This window comes from Rhinatrema bivittatum, chromosome 2, assembly GCF_901001135.1.
Source record: "Rhinatrema bivittatum chromosome 2, aRhiBiv1.1, whole genome shotgun sequence".
In the NCBI taxonomy this organism is placed as follows: Eukaryota; Metazoa; Chordata; class Amphibia; order Gymnophiona; family Rhinatrematidae; genus Rhinatrema; species Rhinatrema bivittatum.
The window spans coordinates 136,021,818-136,036,182 of record NC_042616.1 but is presented as its reverse complement, the minus strand read 5'-3'; the positions used below and the strand labels follow the sequence as shown (position 1 = coordinate 136,036,182).

General features: G+C 43.0%; 1 protein-coding gene across 1 annotated transcript in view; it reads left to right on the top strand.

The window, feature by feature from the left end:
- Window positions 1-14,365, top strand: part of LOC115083231 (acyl-CoA-binding domain-containing protein 5-like) — a 62,735-nt gene that overhangs the window by 11,262 nt on the left and 37,108 nt on the right. The window contains exon 2 of the mRNA XM_029587040.1: window positions 11,831-11,951. Coding sequence (XP_029442900.1) covers window positions 11,831-11,951 — 121 coding nt within the window. The remainder of the gene's footprint in view (window positions 1-11,830; window positions 11,952-14,365) is intronic.

Sequence of the window (14,365 nt, the reverse complement as noted above, 5' to 3'; positions counted from 1 at the left end):
AGAATGCATCTGATACTGTTGCATTTTTTTTTTTTTTTTGCCTTTCTCTTGGAGCAGTAAAGGGGTAGCTTGTGATTCTAAGAGCATATGAAAAGGTCTATCCAAGGAGTTCCCCATAGTTGAAGGAGACAGTTAGCTTTGTCTTTATTAAAACTTATTGTTTATGCCACTAGGCACTAACCGATGTACATCTTTCTACATACATAATATAAAATAAAATATTGAACAGTTGTACAATTTCCAAAAATGACATAAACAGTAGAGAAGTTATTACAAACATTTTCAAAACTACACACATAGACTCCTGGAATATTTTGAGTGTCCCTGAATGCCATTATTACAAATAGAATAGCTTAAATAAATGGGTCTTCAGTAGGGACTCGAATATTTTTGGCCATGTTTCTAAACGTAATACTCAACAAAAGAATTCCACTGGATTGGGGCCGCAACTGAAAAAGTGCAATCCCACTTTTCACTTGAGATGAGTGTTTAACAGAAGGAACATCTAAAAAGTCCCTCTGGGAGGATAGCAACAATCTTGTGGGCTGATAATATTTGTACGATAACAAGTTGAAAACGTCTACTAATACAATATCCCTGTTTTGGGATTGCCCAATTTAGAGAGCTTCTTCACATATTCCTGCCAACCCTGTATCTCCCTTTTTATGTAAAACATTGCTACCTGACTGTCTGTCTGAATCTGTAATAACTCAAATACCAGGACAGCATTGTAAATGGCCTTGAGTTCCAGAAGATGTGCGGTTCAGTTTATTTTGTGGACTGGCTTCCTTGAGAACATAGATTGTGGAAGTGAGCTCCCCATCCGTGCGGAGATACATATATAGCTGACATGCTGAACTGATGGAGGATGGAATGACCTACCATGAAGAAGGTTTTGTCCAATATTTGAATGACTTGGACAGACTGGTTGCGATTTTCACCTTGTGAGAGAGTGGATGGAGGTACTGATTCCATTGGCTTTTTAGATGCCACTGAGCTCCTCATATGCATCCGTGCTAACAGCGTAACTTGGGTTGTGGCAATTACTGCTGGACAAGTTGAGATGTTGCGCACCACCTTGATCAGGGTGCACATCCTTTGAGGTAGGAAGGTTTTTCCTAAATTGGTATTCAAATTGGCACCCTTGAACTCCAGACAAAGGATCTGTTCTAGGTGAGGTTCAATGTAATACCTAACAGTTCTAGAGTTCTAGTTATAAAACATTTATTGCTTTTGGATTCCTTATTTAGCTAATTTCCTAAATAAGGAAACACCAGGATGTCTGAGAAAGAATGCTATGATGACTAGATACTTTGTGAATACTCTGGGTGCTGCTAAGAGACCAAACAGAACAAAATGAAGGAATTTTTGTGTGGAATATGTGAATAGAGATGTGAAGTTAGTTATCATTTTAGAGCTAATGTAGCTAGCCAGTTGCTCCTTCCAGCAAGAAGTATTGTACCCAAAGAATTCATCTTGAATTTCTCCTTTTTGAGATAAGTATTTAAATCCCAGGGTCCAGTATTTGGACATAAACCTCTTCAGTTCTGGGGGAAAGGAAGTAGCTGGAGGAAAATCCTTTTCTTCTTTGGAACTTTCTGTTGTACAAGCTCGTAAAGGGATTTTATTTCTTTTTGAATTATTGAAAGCTGGTCCTTTTTATGATCAAAGGAACATGACATTGAAAATGAGACACAACTTTAAATACAGAACAGTGTTCAAAAAATGAAAAGAATGAAATTGAAGAAATTCAAAACTGCTTGAAAAAAACTTCTAAAAATGCAGCAACAGCAAGAGAAATTTAAAATTTTTCTTCTTTGGGATGCTTCAGCAGGTAGCTGAGGGCATCAGTGCAGGATCTCCTGCACATGCTCAGAACGATCATCAGTCTTTCTGAGCTAGAGAACTTTTTTTCTGGATTGGCGTCACTAGATGTCACCCTTCTTGTGTGGCTATTTGTTCATTTGTCTATAGAAACAGCTTTGTACGTTTTCTAGCTGAGTTTCAATTAGCAAGTGGGAAGGGTAATTATCTTATATGATCTGAGCTGATAGGCAGCCTCCCAGCCAACAGAGGTCCTCTTGGAGCCACCCTCTCTCCTGAGCTAGCCAACTCTTTGATGCTCCTATGATGCAGCAGGGTCAGCCCTATCTAGCCCTGCCTCTCTCACAACTCAGCATCTCTTCAAATCACTTTGGCTCTTTGCATTGGCCCACCTTATTTTCCTTTCTTCTGGGTGGCCCCCTGTGGTCTTCTGCCTTGCTTTGTGGTCTCCTTGGCCTTCTTACGCAGCCTTTATGGCCTTTGGGCCTACTAGCCTTGCTCTGCCTTGCTTTGCGGTCTGCCGAGTGCTCTTTGTTTGTTTCTCTCTTGTCTTGCTTTATATGTACCTTACTTTGTGTTTAGTTTCCTGATAGCCTTTGTCTGTATATTCCTTGTCCTGTTCTCATGGCTCTCTCCAGTCCTAGTCTTGTCCTGCCCATGGGCCTTCGTTTTCAGCCCTTGTCTCTCTCATCCTCCTAGCCTCCACTTTCAGTCCCTGTTTCTGGGCCCGGGGCTTGCCTCCTGTTCGAGCCTTTGTCTCCTGTGCCAGTCCCCTGCTCGTGATTGGTTCTCTTGTGCTATCTCACCTTGCCTTGCCTTCCCTGTCAGCATTCCTAGGACTGATCTCGTTGCTGACTCGGACTGTTTCTGGTCTTGATCTTGCTTGTTCCGCTGCCTGACCTGATCTCCTACATCGACCTGTCTTTGCCTGAGCTCTACCTGCCCAGACCCCTGCCTGCTATGTACTCCTCCTGAAAAGCCCTGTCAGCCACCAGAACCTGCAGGTTCAACCGGGGGTGGCTGGTCATGCGGAAGATCCTGTCCGGCTGTGCCCTAAAGTCTGGCCCTGCTCCTGCAGGGGAAATCTCCCATCCAGCTGATTCCCCAGTCTGTGACACTTTTATATATAGTAATCTTCATGCAATTATAATTTAAAAAATGTTCAAATATTTATACATTTCTTAATTTGTAGTAAAGTTGTTAGTTTAAAATTAGCAAATGTCAGCCATGATCTGGAGCCTTCTGCCTTCCCACTGTGGTGTGGGATCCAGGAAGAAAATACTTTTTGAAATGTCTTGCAGCAGTCCGATAGCACCGTATCTCACTTGGGAAAGTCGCTTCATACAAATTTGAATTTTTGGTCATGTGTTAAATTTTATTTTTATTTCAACATTTCAGTGAAACAATCAAGGAGGCACTCCAAACAAATTTCAAAATGAATACAATGATATTCCCTCCCCTTCCTCCCCTCCCCGTTATTACCCTCAGTTTCCTGAAAATTGTTACCTTTGTCTTTATCCCAGGCTTGAAAGATATTCCAAGTTCTTTCAAATTTAGCTATAGTGTTTCTCCGAATCACTGAGAGTTGTTCCATCTGGCAGTTGTGTAGAAGCCACTTGCATACAGAAACTTTATTGGGTAGATTCCTTGTTTTCCAGTGAGCAGCAAGTTCACATCTAGCTGCAAGTAATATTTGAGTCACTAATTTGTCTGTTTCTCGGCCTCCCTTCAGCTGAGGCCGATAATATAAATACCATTGGGTTGCTGCGAGCTAGGTAATGACTGTAACTTACACACCATGTCCCAGTAAGGAACAGTCCCAGGGCAAGTCCCGTTCCCCACATTCTCTCCAGCATCGGTCAGTAACATTGAGAAACACGCTTTTCAGTCTGACCGGGGTATAATACCATTGCAGGTATACCTTTTTAAAATAATTTTCTGCCAAAGAAGCAGAGATGGACTTTTTTTGTACTCGTCCCTTCATATTTTCCCATACTTCTTTGTCCACCGAACAGTGGCATCTAAAAACCCATTCCCTTTCTCAGTCCTTCTCATGTCTGAGTAAACCCTCTGGAGGTTGATTTAGTACCTTCTAAATCTTTGAGAGGAATCCTTTAAGAGGCAACCTTTTTACACACAAAGCTTCAGAAAAAAACTACCCTTTTCCCAACAGTTTTTTGCCCAGCTTTTGGTGAGCATAGTTTCTTATTGGTAGATAAGCAAACTGGTCCTCATCCTCCAACAGATATTTTTCCCTCAGATCAGCAAAAGGCCTGCAGCCTTGCAGACCCAAGAAGTGTCCTATTGGGGGAAAGTCCCTTTCCTTTCCCATACTTTACTTTAAACTGTGTCTCTTCCAGTCCAGCTGGGAATTCTCCATTATACCAAATGGTCATTAATGGTGAACATGTCCCCCATGAGATCATCTAATCTCTCATGGGTTCTCCTACCTCTTTAAGGTTCATCTTGTGAATGGGTTATGGATTCTCCTGCCCAGTATTGTTCTTACGTAACCAGGGGTAAGCATGTAATTGAATCCCATTTAAGAAATACTCCTCAATGTTCACCCATTGTTTTCTCACTGGGCCATTCCAATATCGCTCTAATTTGGGCCGCCTTGTAATATCATTCCACATTCGGGACCCTCAGTCCCACCTCACCATATATTATTTTTTTAAATGATTTACATTTTGGCCATGATCTCTACAGGTACTTTAAATTTATGATAATCAGATCAGTACTGTGTGCCTGCAGACCTTTCTATATCTCTGCAAATAGGAAGACTGTGGAAGACAGCTAACAGAATAGCTAGTACCCATTTTTTTTCGTTAGTTACATGGCTTAATCTGTTATTGTGGTGATCCTTGGGCACTGAAATTTTGTCACACACAACAAAATGTACTTCTTAGTTTAAAAACTTGTACTGTCTCTTGTACTGCATCGTAAACATAGTAGGTCTCATGCAGTGTGCAGCTTGGGTTTAATTACTCATCTTTCCAAATTCGAGCTCATGGCGAGTTACAAATTTAGGTACAGTAGACAGTTCCCTGCATACAGTCTAATTTGTAGATGAAGCAAGAGAGGGTGAAGTGTCTTGCCCAATGTCACAAGGCGCAACAGAGGGAGAAACAGGATTTGAACCCCTGCTCTAACCACGAGGCTATGATGTGGATGCCTAGAGCCCTATTACAGGGCTGACTTGTGATAAAGAGTAGTAAATAGACAGTGAAACACTTTGACATGTCACACAAGAAATCATTACTCTTATTCTCCTAAGGTTTTTCTATTTTTGATCATAAGTAGCTTAATTACTAACAAGTATTTTTATAGCATTTATGTTTCAGTTTTGTGCTGTGTTTTTGCAGACGCCATAGAAGGGGAAATGCTGTATTCACAGAAAAGTACTGGGCCCCAGGGTTACAGAAGTTTGTTTAGAAACACCAAGGTTGTACTGGTACTTCAGGCCCATAGATAGCATTTGCACACACAGCGAGGGTGAATTTACATACATCTGTTTAAATTATTTATAGTAAAAAGCTAATCATAGAAATGTTGACAATTGTGCAACCTAATTTAGGGGTTGTAAATTTACAAGTGTAAATCTTATTAATGTCTTATCAGTAAAATCATTTGTGAGAGTTTTCTACTGGTGTCTTGTGTGGTACTCTGCCAGTCTCTCCCCATAAGATATGCCTTTTTTTAAAGATTTAATTAAAAGAAAAAAGTTTTTCTCCACAGCTGTTGGCTCTAAGTGGCTATTTATTGAATATTAACAGTTACTACTCCACATTGGGGAAGAATGCTGACCTCCTATGGTTTCAGTATCCAGGAAGTCCCCCCTGAAATTCATCTGAGTTGGAATATTGCAGATTTTTTATTGCACCTGTGTGCTGTCTCAAAAGGACATTGATAAAATTATGAGCCAAAACTTCAAAATATAGCAGCCTGGGCATTTAAACTGCTGGGGGGGGGAGGGGGGGGAGATAGACAATTGGAATCATTACAGTGGTTTAATATTTGAAAATAGAAAATGTTTACTCATTTACAGGGGTAATTTTCAAAGCCTCTTTTTTGTGCAGTGTAATGTTTACGTGCACTCTAAGCAATTTCCTGAGTGTTTTTTCGAAGTAAAGTTGTGTGTAAGTTTGTTTATCCTAGCTTGTAGTCAGATGGACTCGGGGCCAATGGGTTATGTGCTCCCCTGCTAGCAGATGGAGACTGAGTCAGATTTCAAAGCTGACGTCATCTTAGATGTACCCTTGCAGTGACCTCGGCTATTCAATATTTTCATCAAAAGCCATTGTGGACATAATATTGAAAAACTTGATTAAAATTTGATTAAAACTTGATTAAAAAAAAAAAAAACTTGATTAAAAAAAACTTTATTAAAGACCGAGAACAGTTAACTGTACTCAACCAAACATAAGCCCTGATTGCTAGTAATATTATAGATGCCCTGATCTAGGGAAAGGGCGAAGGCTTACCTGTAACATCTTGGAATCGAGATCCATCTCATGGGCGATTCCTTGGCCTGTTCATGGGAATCCATGGGCGGGATGCTGAGCCCATCTGTCTACACTAAGGAAAACAAAATTCAGGTAAGTAATTTCTCCATCTCCTAGTGTGTAGCTAGATGGACTGAGGACCAATGGGATGTACAAAAGCTACTCCGAAACGGGGCGGGATAGACTGTGCAAAGGTTGGCATCGCCCTCGCAAAGACTGCGTCCTTTCGGGCCCGGATGTCCAGGCGATAGACCTGGAGAAAGTGTGTAAGGAAGACCACGTCACTGCTTGGAAGATGTTGACGGGAGACAGTAGTTTAGCTTCCGCCCAGGATACTGCCTGGGCCTTAGTGGAATGAGCTTTAACCTGAAAGTGTAATGGCTTCCCTGCCTCTACATAAGGAAGTGATCACAAGAACTTGATCCAGTGAGCTATGGTAGCTCGCAAAGCTGCCTTGCCTTGTTTCTTTCCACCATGAAGGACAAACAAGTGGTTCGTCTTGTGCACTGGTTCCAAGATTTCCAGATACCGTACTGAAAGCCTACTGACATTTTAAGTGACATAGGAAGCAGTAGTCTTCCGTGTCCTTGTGTCTAACTAGGGACGGTAAGGAAATGGACTGATTCAAGTGAAACTCCGAGACTACCTTGGGCAAGAAGGAAGGAACGGTGCGAAGCTGTAATGCTCCTGGAGTTAACTGGAGGAATGGCTCCCTATATGACAGCGCCTGCAGTTCCGAGATGCGACAAGCTGAGCATATCGCCACCCAGAACACAATCTTCAGCATTAACAAGCCTAGGAATAGACTGTGCAACGGTCGAAAGGAAGGCACTGCTAAAAAGTCCAATACTAGATTAAGATTCCACAGGGGAACTGGCCACCATAATGATGGTCGAAGATGTTTAACCCCCTTAGGAAATGGGCCAAGTCCGGATGTGCTGACAGCCATGCTCCATTCACCTTGCCTCTGAAACAGGAGAGAGCCACTACCTGGACCTTCAAGGAGTTGAGGGACAGCCCTTTATTCAGTCTGTCCTGTAAAAATTCCAGAACCGTAGGGATTTTGGCCGTCCAAGGGGGCACCCCATGTTCTCCGCAGCAGGCCTCAAATATTCTCTAGATCCACACCTATGCTAAGGACGTAGAGACCTTCTGCGCGCGGAGCAAGGTGGAAATTACTGCTGCCGAATTTCAAAGCTTTATCAGGCGAGCCTTCAGGGGTCAGACCGTAAGACAAAATAGAGTTGGGTCTTCGTGAAGGTTTGGACCTTGTTGGAGCAGGTCTGCATACCACGGGTGTCTGGGCCAATCCGGGGCAACTGGAAGGACTAGTCCTCTGTGGCATTCAATCTTGCGAATGACCTTGTTCAACAGAGGCCATGGAGTGCCTTGTTCAGCAGAAGCCTTCCTCTGGTCAGGTCTGAACAAGGGCGTTGATCCCTAGGAATGCTGATCTCTTCTGTGATTGAAGAATCGGGAAACCTTCACATTGTGAAATGTGGCTAGCAGGTCGATGGACAAGAGGCCCCAGTGATTTACCAGAAGCTGAAAGGCTCCAGCCGACAACACCCATTCTCCTGGATCCAGAGACTTCCTGCTGAGAGAGTCTGCTCTGACATTGTCTTTTCCAATGATGTGGGAGGCCGAGATCCTCTGTAGATTCAACTCTGCCCATTCCATAAGGGGAGCTATCTCCAGAGACACTTGCTGGTTTTTGGCTACCATTGTTGTATTGTCTGACATCATGCAGACTGCCTGGCCCTGGAGTCTGTGGCTGAATTGTAGACATGCTAATCTGACTGTTCAGACTTCCAGGTGGTTTATGTTCTAGCACGCCCCTGGGTTGTCAATTCCTGACGGTGAACTCCCCACCCTCGGAGGTTTGCGTCTGTCATGAGGACTATCCAGTTGGATGGGGCAGGCTTACACCCTTAGGTGAACTTCATGTACTTCTGTCAGTAAGTGGAGGTGAATCGAGTAGTCTTGAGACAGTGGGTTCCAATGTGACAGCAGGGAGTGTTGGAGTGGATGCATGTGTGCTCTCACCCAGAGTACTACTTCCAGGGTTGATATCATCGGACCAAGGACCTGAAGATAGCTTCACACCCTGGGTCGCATAGTGCTCATCAACCGACGCACTTGGCACATCAGCTTCCTTATCCTCTAGGGTGGGAGGAAGACTTTGTCCTTTTTGGTGTCGAACCAGACTCCCAGATACTCTAAGGACTGGGTGGGCTTGAGACTGCTTTCATCCATGTTCACGATCCAACCAAGCTCCCGAAGTAGGAACGTCACCCTGCTGGTCACCCAGAGGCTCTCTTCCAACGACTTCGCCTGGATCAGCCAGTTGTCCAAGTAAGAGTGTACCAGGATCCCTTCTTTCCTCAGTGCTGCCACCATGACTACCATAATTTTGGAAAATGTTCTGGGAACTGTGGCCAGGCTGAAGAGCAACGCATGGAACTGATAATGGTGGCCCAGTACCACAAAGCATAGGAAATGCTGGTGGTCTTGATGGATTGGAATATGAAGGTAAGCCTCTGTAAGGAATCAGGTAGGCGAGAATAAGGTAAAAGTAAAATAATGTTTATTGATATACAATCTTAATAATTCTAAGTATTAAAGGTATACAGTTCTAAGTACTAAAATATACAATTCTAAGCATATACAGTTCTAAGCATTAAGAACAATTCTAAGCATATACAGTTCTGAGCATTAAGAACAATTCTAAGCATATACAGTTCTGAGCATTAAGAACAATTCTAAGCATATTCATCTGTATTCGTGCACAATATTTCGGCCAATACTCACAACACCCTTTTCATCAGCCTGCCTCAGAGAGAGAGCCCACCACAGGCAAAAGGGACCCAGTCACTTCGTACGTCTACAAAGTGACACGCAGCACTCTGCATGCCAGCAAAGTGAAAGTATGTTTCTCGCTCTCCCCACCTTTGGGCCAGAGCTGTTTGCCTTTTATAGCCTGATGTCAACAAGTGTGCGTGCCAAACTAGACTGTGTGTTTGTGGGACAGGATTAGTCCCTAATCTTGCCAGCAGTCTCAGTCTAAACAATCCAGGCTCAAGGATGGATGGTCAGGTCATCTTTTCCCAGGCCAAATGTCAGTGCTGCAGCTGATTCTGCAATTTCCCTTACAGCCTCCGAGATATCTAGGGAGGTTAAGGACTTTCCCGGTTGGATGGCCATTATGAAGGAGCATAGAGTTTCCATGTGGAAACAAATTCCCTGTAGATGACGATTGCCGCTCTTACAATCCAGGATTGTGCGAAAGGAACCATCCTACTTCGGTACGATGGAATAACGCCCCATGTTTTCCTAGGGTGTAGGTACTGGAATTATAGCCCTCAAATTGAGGAGCCTTATCGAAGTAGATTCCGCTGCCAGTTTCTTGTGCTGGGTGTGGCAAGGTGATATCATGAATATGGCCTGAGGGATGCTGCGAAACTCCAGAGTGTATCCTTCTCATATGATATCCAGTACTCATTTGACCAACGTGATCTCGACCACCACTGATAAGAGGGATAGTCGAACCTCCTCCCCCCCCCCCCCCTGAGCCAGCGCCTCTTTTTGGTTGTCTGCTTCAAAAGGACTGAGACCTTCCCGAGGGCCAAGGTGTCTAAAAAGACAAATTTCAGTAGGGCCGAAAGTGTTTGGGAGCCCCTGGCCTGCCTCATCCCCTCATAGATGAGGGGCACTGCAACCTCTTTCTCTTATCTTTCGGTAGCTGCGGCACTGGAGATTCACCCCATTTACTGGCTAACTTTTCCAGTTTGCTTTCGAATAGGAGGGATCCCTTAAAGGGCATCTTTGTGAGGTATGCCTTAGAGGTCGCATCCGCTGACCAATTTTGAAACCATAGTTGTCTTCTGGCCGCGACCACTGAGGCCACTCCCCTGGCCCTGATGTCCATAAATATAAGCTCCCTTAAGCACAAACTTATGCATCCAGTTGTGCACAAGAGTACGCGTGCACTTATGTGCGCGCATTAGGCGCACAGCAGAACCAACCCGCACAGCATGTGCCGACGGTCTATAGGGCAAGATGGCGCCGCTGTGGCCTGCCACATGGAGTGCCCACACAGCTTGAAGCAAGGCCTAGCCCATCCGGGGAGGGGGGGTTGAGGCCGCTCAATCCGCTCGGAACCCACTTCCCTTGCCCCCAGTGGGGTCGGGAATGTCGTCGGTACGGCGCGCCAAGCAAGAGACCAGAGGAAAAACTTACCGAAGCCCTTCCATGTCTCTGAATCGGAGGAGTCCTTCTTCACTTACCTGTGCTCAGTGCTTACTGGCTGAATACAGAGACTATATCCAGCTGTAGGGGGGAAGAGGGCTTTGGCTGTCACCGCCATGCTCTGCTTCCTGCACCCGCTGCCTTTCAGCTCCCTCAGCAAAAAGTCCAAGCTGGAAAACCAGCTACTGAACCAAGGCACACCTCTGAGGGATCTTGGAAATCGTCTCAGGAATTCTCAACTGGGGGAGAGACCTTTAGGTATCACCGCAGGAGAGCAGGGCTCAGTCTTTCTTCAATTGAAAGGTACATTTTTTTTCCTTTTTCTAACGAGTACTGCAATCCCGCTAAACCACCAGTGCTGGTGTAGGGAAAGCACGTCCACATCTGCTAGGAGACTGAGAGATACTGAATGGCTGAGGTCACTGCAGGGGGTCTCTCTAGGGTGATAGCTTTGAAACTTAACTCTCTCCATCTGCTAGCAGGGGAGCAAATAACCCCTTTGGCCTGAGTCCATATGTCTACACTAAGGAAAATGAAATTATCAGATTTAGTAATTTCTCCATTAAAAATGCTTGGTAAGATAATTGTGTACAATATACGTGTAGTCTTCATTGCTATCCAGCTCTCCTTGAAAATTACCTTCTATATATTTTCCTGTATGATTGATATTGTATTTTTCAATATGCATCATGACTAATAAAAATAACCTGGAAAAAAGTCTCAAAACAATTGTGACAGTCACATGTGTGTGTTTTTTTTTTCTCTTTGCATGTTAATCAAGATAACAGAGCTTTTACATGTTTGCAAGTCTGCAATTACTGGTGTGTATGGGTGTGTGATGGCATCTCTGCAAGGCCGACCTTGGTGGGGTCCAGGCTGGGAAATCCATCCTGTGGCTGGTTTTCTCTCCTAGCATGATCCTTTCCTGGCAGCAGGAGGAGTGCAGTGCTTCTTGCTTACATCTGCCTCTGATGTCTGAGCTTGTAGTGCCAGGGGGCCCTGCATGATTCAAGTAAGAAGTGCTGCTCTCTTCCTGCTAGGGAAGGAGGGGCGAGAAGGAAGATGATTGGGAGGCATTGTTGTTCAGTGCTCTCTGGTACAAAGCATGGGGCCTATGGTCACCCCAATTCGCCTGCATATGATGCATTCAAGTGAAAATGATTTAACTTAGTATTTATCTGACTGTTAAAATGAGTGGTGTTTTTCTATTTACTTTCACTCGGTGTACAAATATTTTTGCATTTCTTTTGTAGGTTCATTCCAGCCATCCAATGAAATGATGCTAAAATTCTATAGCTTTTATAAGCAAGCCACCCAAGGACCATGCAATGTGCCAAGGCCTGGTTTCTGGGACCCTATTGGTAGATACAAATGGTAATAATTTATTAATAGTTAATATACGACCTCGGAGTTTGAACTTAGACTGGTTTATATGATGAACAGGTCCTTTTTCCCCAAGACTTCTCTGAAAGAAAATGTATTTTCTCGCTAACACTTTCCTGATTCATGAATTGCACAAACTGTTTGGATTATGTATGTTGAATCGAAATCATCACACACAAACCGCCCCCCCCACCCCCCATATAAGGCTCTATGTGATATCAGTTCTTTATAGCTACATAATGTGTGTAATCAGGACTCGCCTTAGTGTGTGGGGCCCATGGTGAATGAACTGCAGAAGGGCCCAGGAACGCTGGCTTACAGGAAGTTACAGGAGATGGGACTAGCATGGCTGTATGGGGCCCAAGGTGATTGCTCCTGTTTGTCACCCACCCACCCGAGGACAGCCCTGTATAAAACAGCATATGATTAAAACTGCTCTCCTTGTCTTCATAAGAGAGGGATCCTGCATTCAGCTTCACAAAAAAAGCTTTCATTTTTATAAAAATGTTAACATTTTAGGTAACTTACTGTTTCTTTGATTTTGTTGAGGACTTTATTATGCAGATGCTGCTAGTTAGATATTGGTTAAGTTTTGTAATTGTTTCATGATGGTAACTACCATCAAAGGAGACCTTTTCTAGTGGAAAGCAAGTCTGAGGCTGAAATGGCCTTAGGAGTGATGTAAGGAACTATTTCCTCACAGAAAATTGGAGGGAATAGCCTCCTAGTGAGGGCAAGAACAGGATGAGATAAAAGCAGCTGGTTCTTTAGCTGCAGGGAATACCGGATGTGAAGTAAGATGTTGGTATTATAAGAGGAAGTGAAGATTTGCAGACAAGATGGACCCTGTGAGCTTTATCTGCTGTTTGTGTTCTGTGGTTGTATTACTATCTGGAAATTGTCATCGGGAAAACATTTTATATAGTGGAAGCAGGAGGAAGACAGATGGGTGAAATACAGGCCATATAAGGATGGATGCGGAAGGGGGAGGGAAGCCTTACAAGGGAGGGCAAATGGAGAAATGAAACCAAAATGTGCACAGATGATATAAGTAGCTTTGTTAAAGTAAAATTAAAGCCTAGAGCATTTTGTTGGTTTTGCATACGTTATCTGTGAGGTGAACAGATTGTATTTCAATAGCCAAGGGTAGCAAAAGTGGAATACATCAGTAAAATGGAATGCTTTCTTTGTCAGCCTTTCTCCAAAAAAAACAAAAAAAGAGCAATGTGAATTTCTTTTCTTTTGAAAAATGTATTTGATCAGACTTCTTAACCACTAATCCAGCAGGGGAAAAGTAGCATCCAAAATATGCAACAAATAACTAAATACAAACCCATATAAAATCTACAAAAACATAAGACAAATAATTGATTAGTAAGTTACATATGTAACATACAGACAAAACGCTATTTTGGATGGGGATTACTTGATATAATGATTGAAAAATTGAAAAATCGGTTTTCAGAATCGGCAAATGCTGGCAGTAGATAGGTCTGTCATGATCACAAAATAATAGTGCATATTTATTTCATCTTGGCCACTGTGTTGTGAGATAAATCAAAGGCAAACCAGTAATCGAGTAAGTTAAATAACATTTATGCATGTACTGTTTTCCCTAACAGCTGTCTCTGCCAATAACCCAAGTTAATAAGTTCCCTTCTTCAGCAGAAAACAGCTTTGCTAGTATCAAAGCTGGCATAAAATTGTTTTCCTTTGCACAGAGAGATACTTTGAACTTCTCCCTACAGGTTACAATTGTAGAAAGGACATCAGGGTCTTGTTTAATTTCCTTAAAATTAGATCCATGATGTGTTTTTTTTTTTATTATTATTTTACGGTTCCCCTGGGGCACCTCATGATGCAGGGATGTATTATGACTTGACAGTATCCTTTGACTACCTACCCTACAGTGCTTGACTGTTTGAGAATATCATGCTAACCATCTCAAAATTGGCCATATTGAAATGCTTCTTACAAGTGTAGAGCCTGAATTATGATTTATGCAAAAAGCTTGTAAGTTTGCATAAACAGTTTAAATCCTTGAGCAAAAGATGCCGCTTTTAATTTCCTGTATAAGGAAGTGAAAAAATTCCACAGAAGAAATTGAGCAGACAAATGATCTCACAAAGTCCTGGGAAACTTTCCCGATCCTTAAATTTAGCCCTTTTGGTAAAAGCCTTCAGAACTGTCTGCTGTGTTTTTCTTACATTTTTTTTTCCTTTTTGAAGTTGTGAGAAATGCACTATTTTAAAATAATACAAATTGAAGCAGTCTTAACTTCTTACCACCACTCCAAGAGGGCATTCCAGGCATCCACCACCCTTTCTAGGAAAAAATGTTTCCTGATGATCCTGGGTCTATCCCATTGGAGTTTCATATAAATGACCCCTAGTTTTACAACTTTT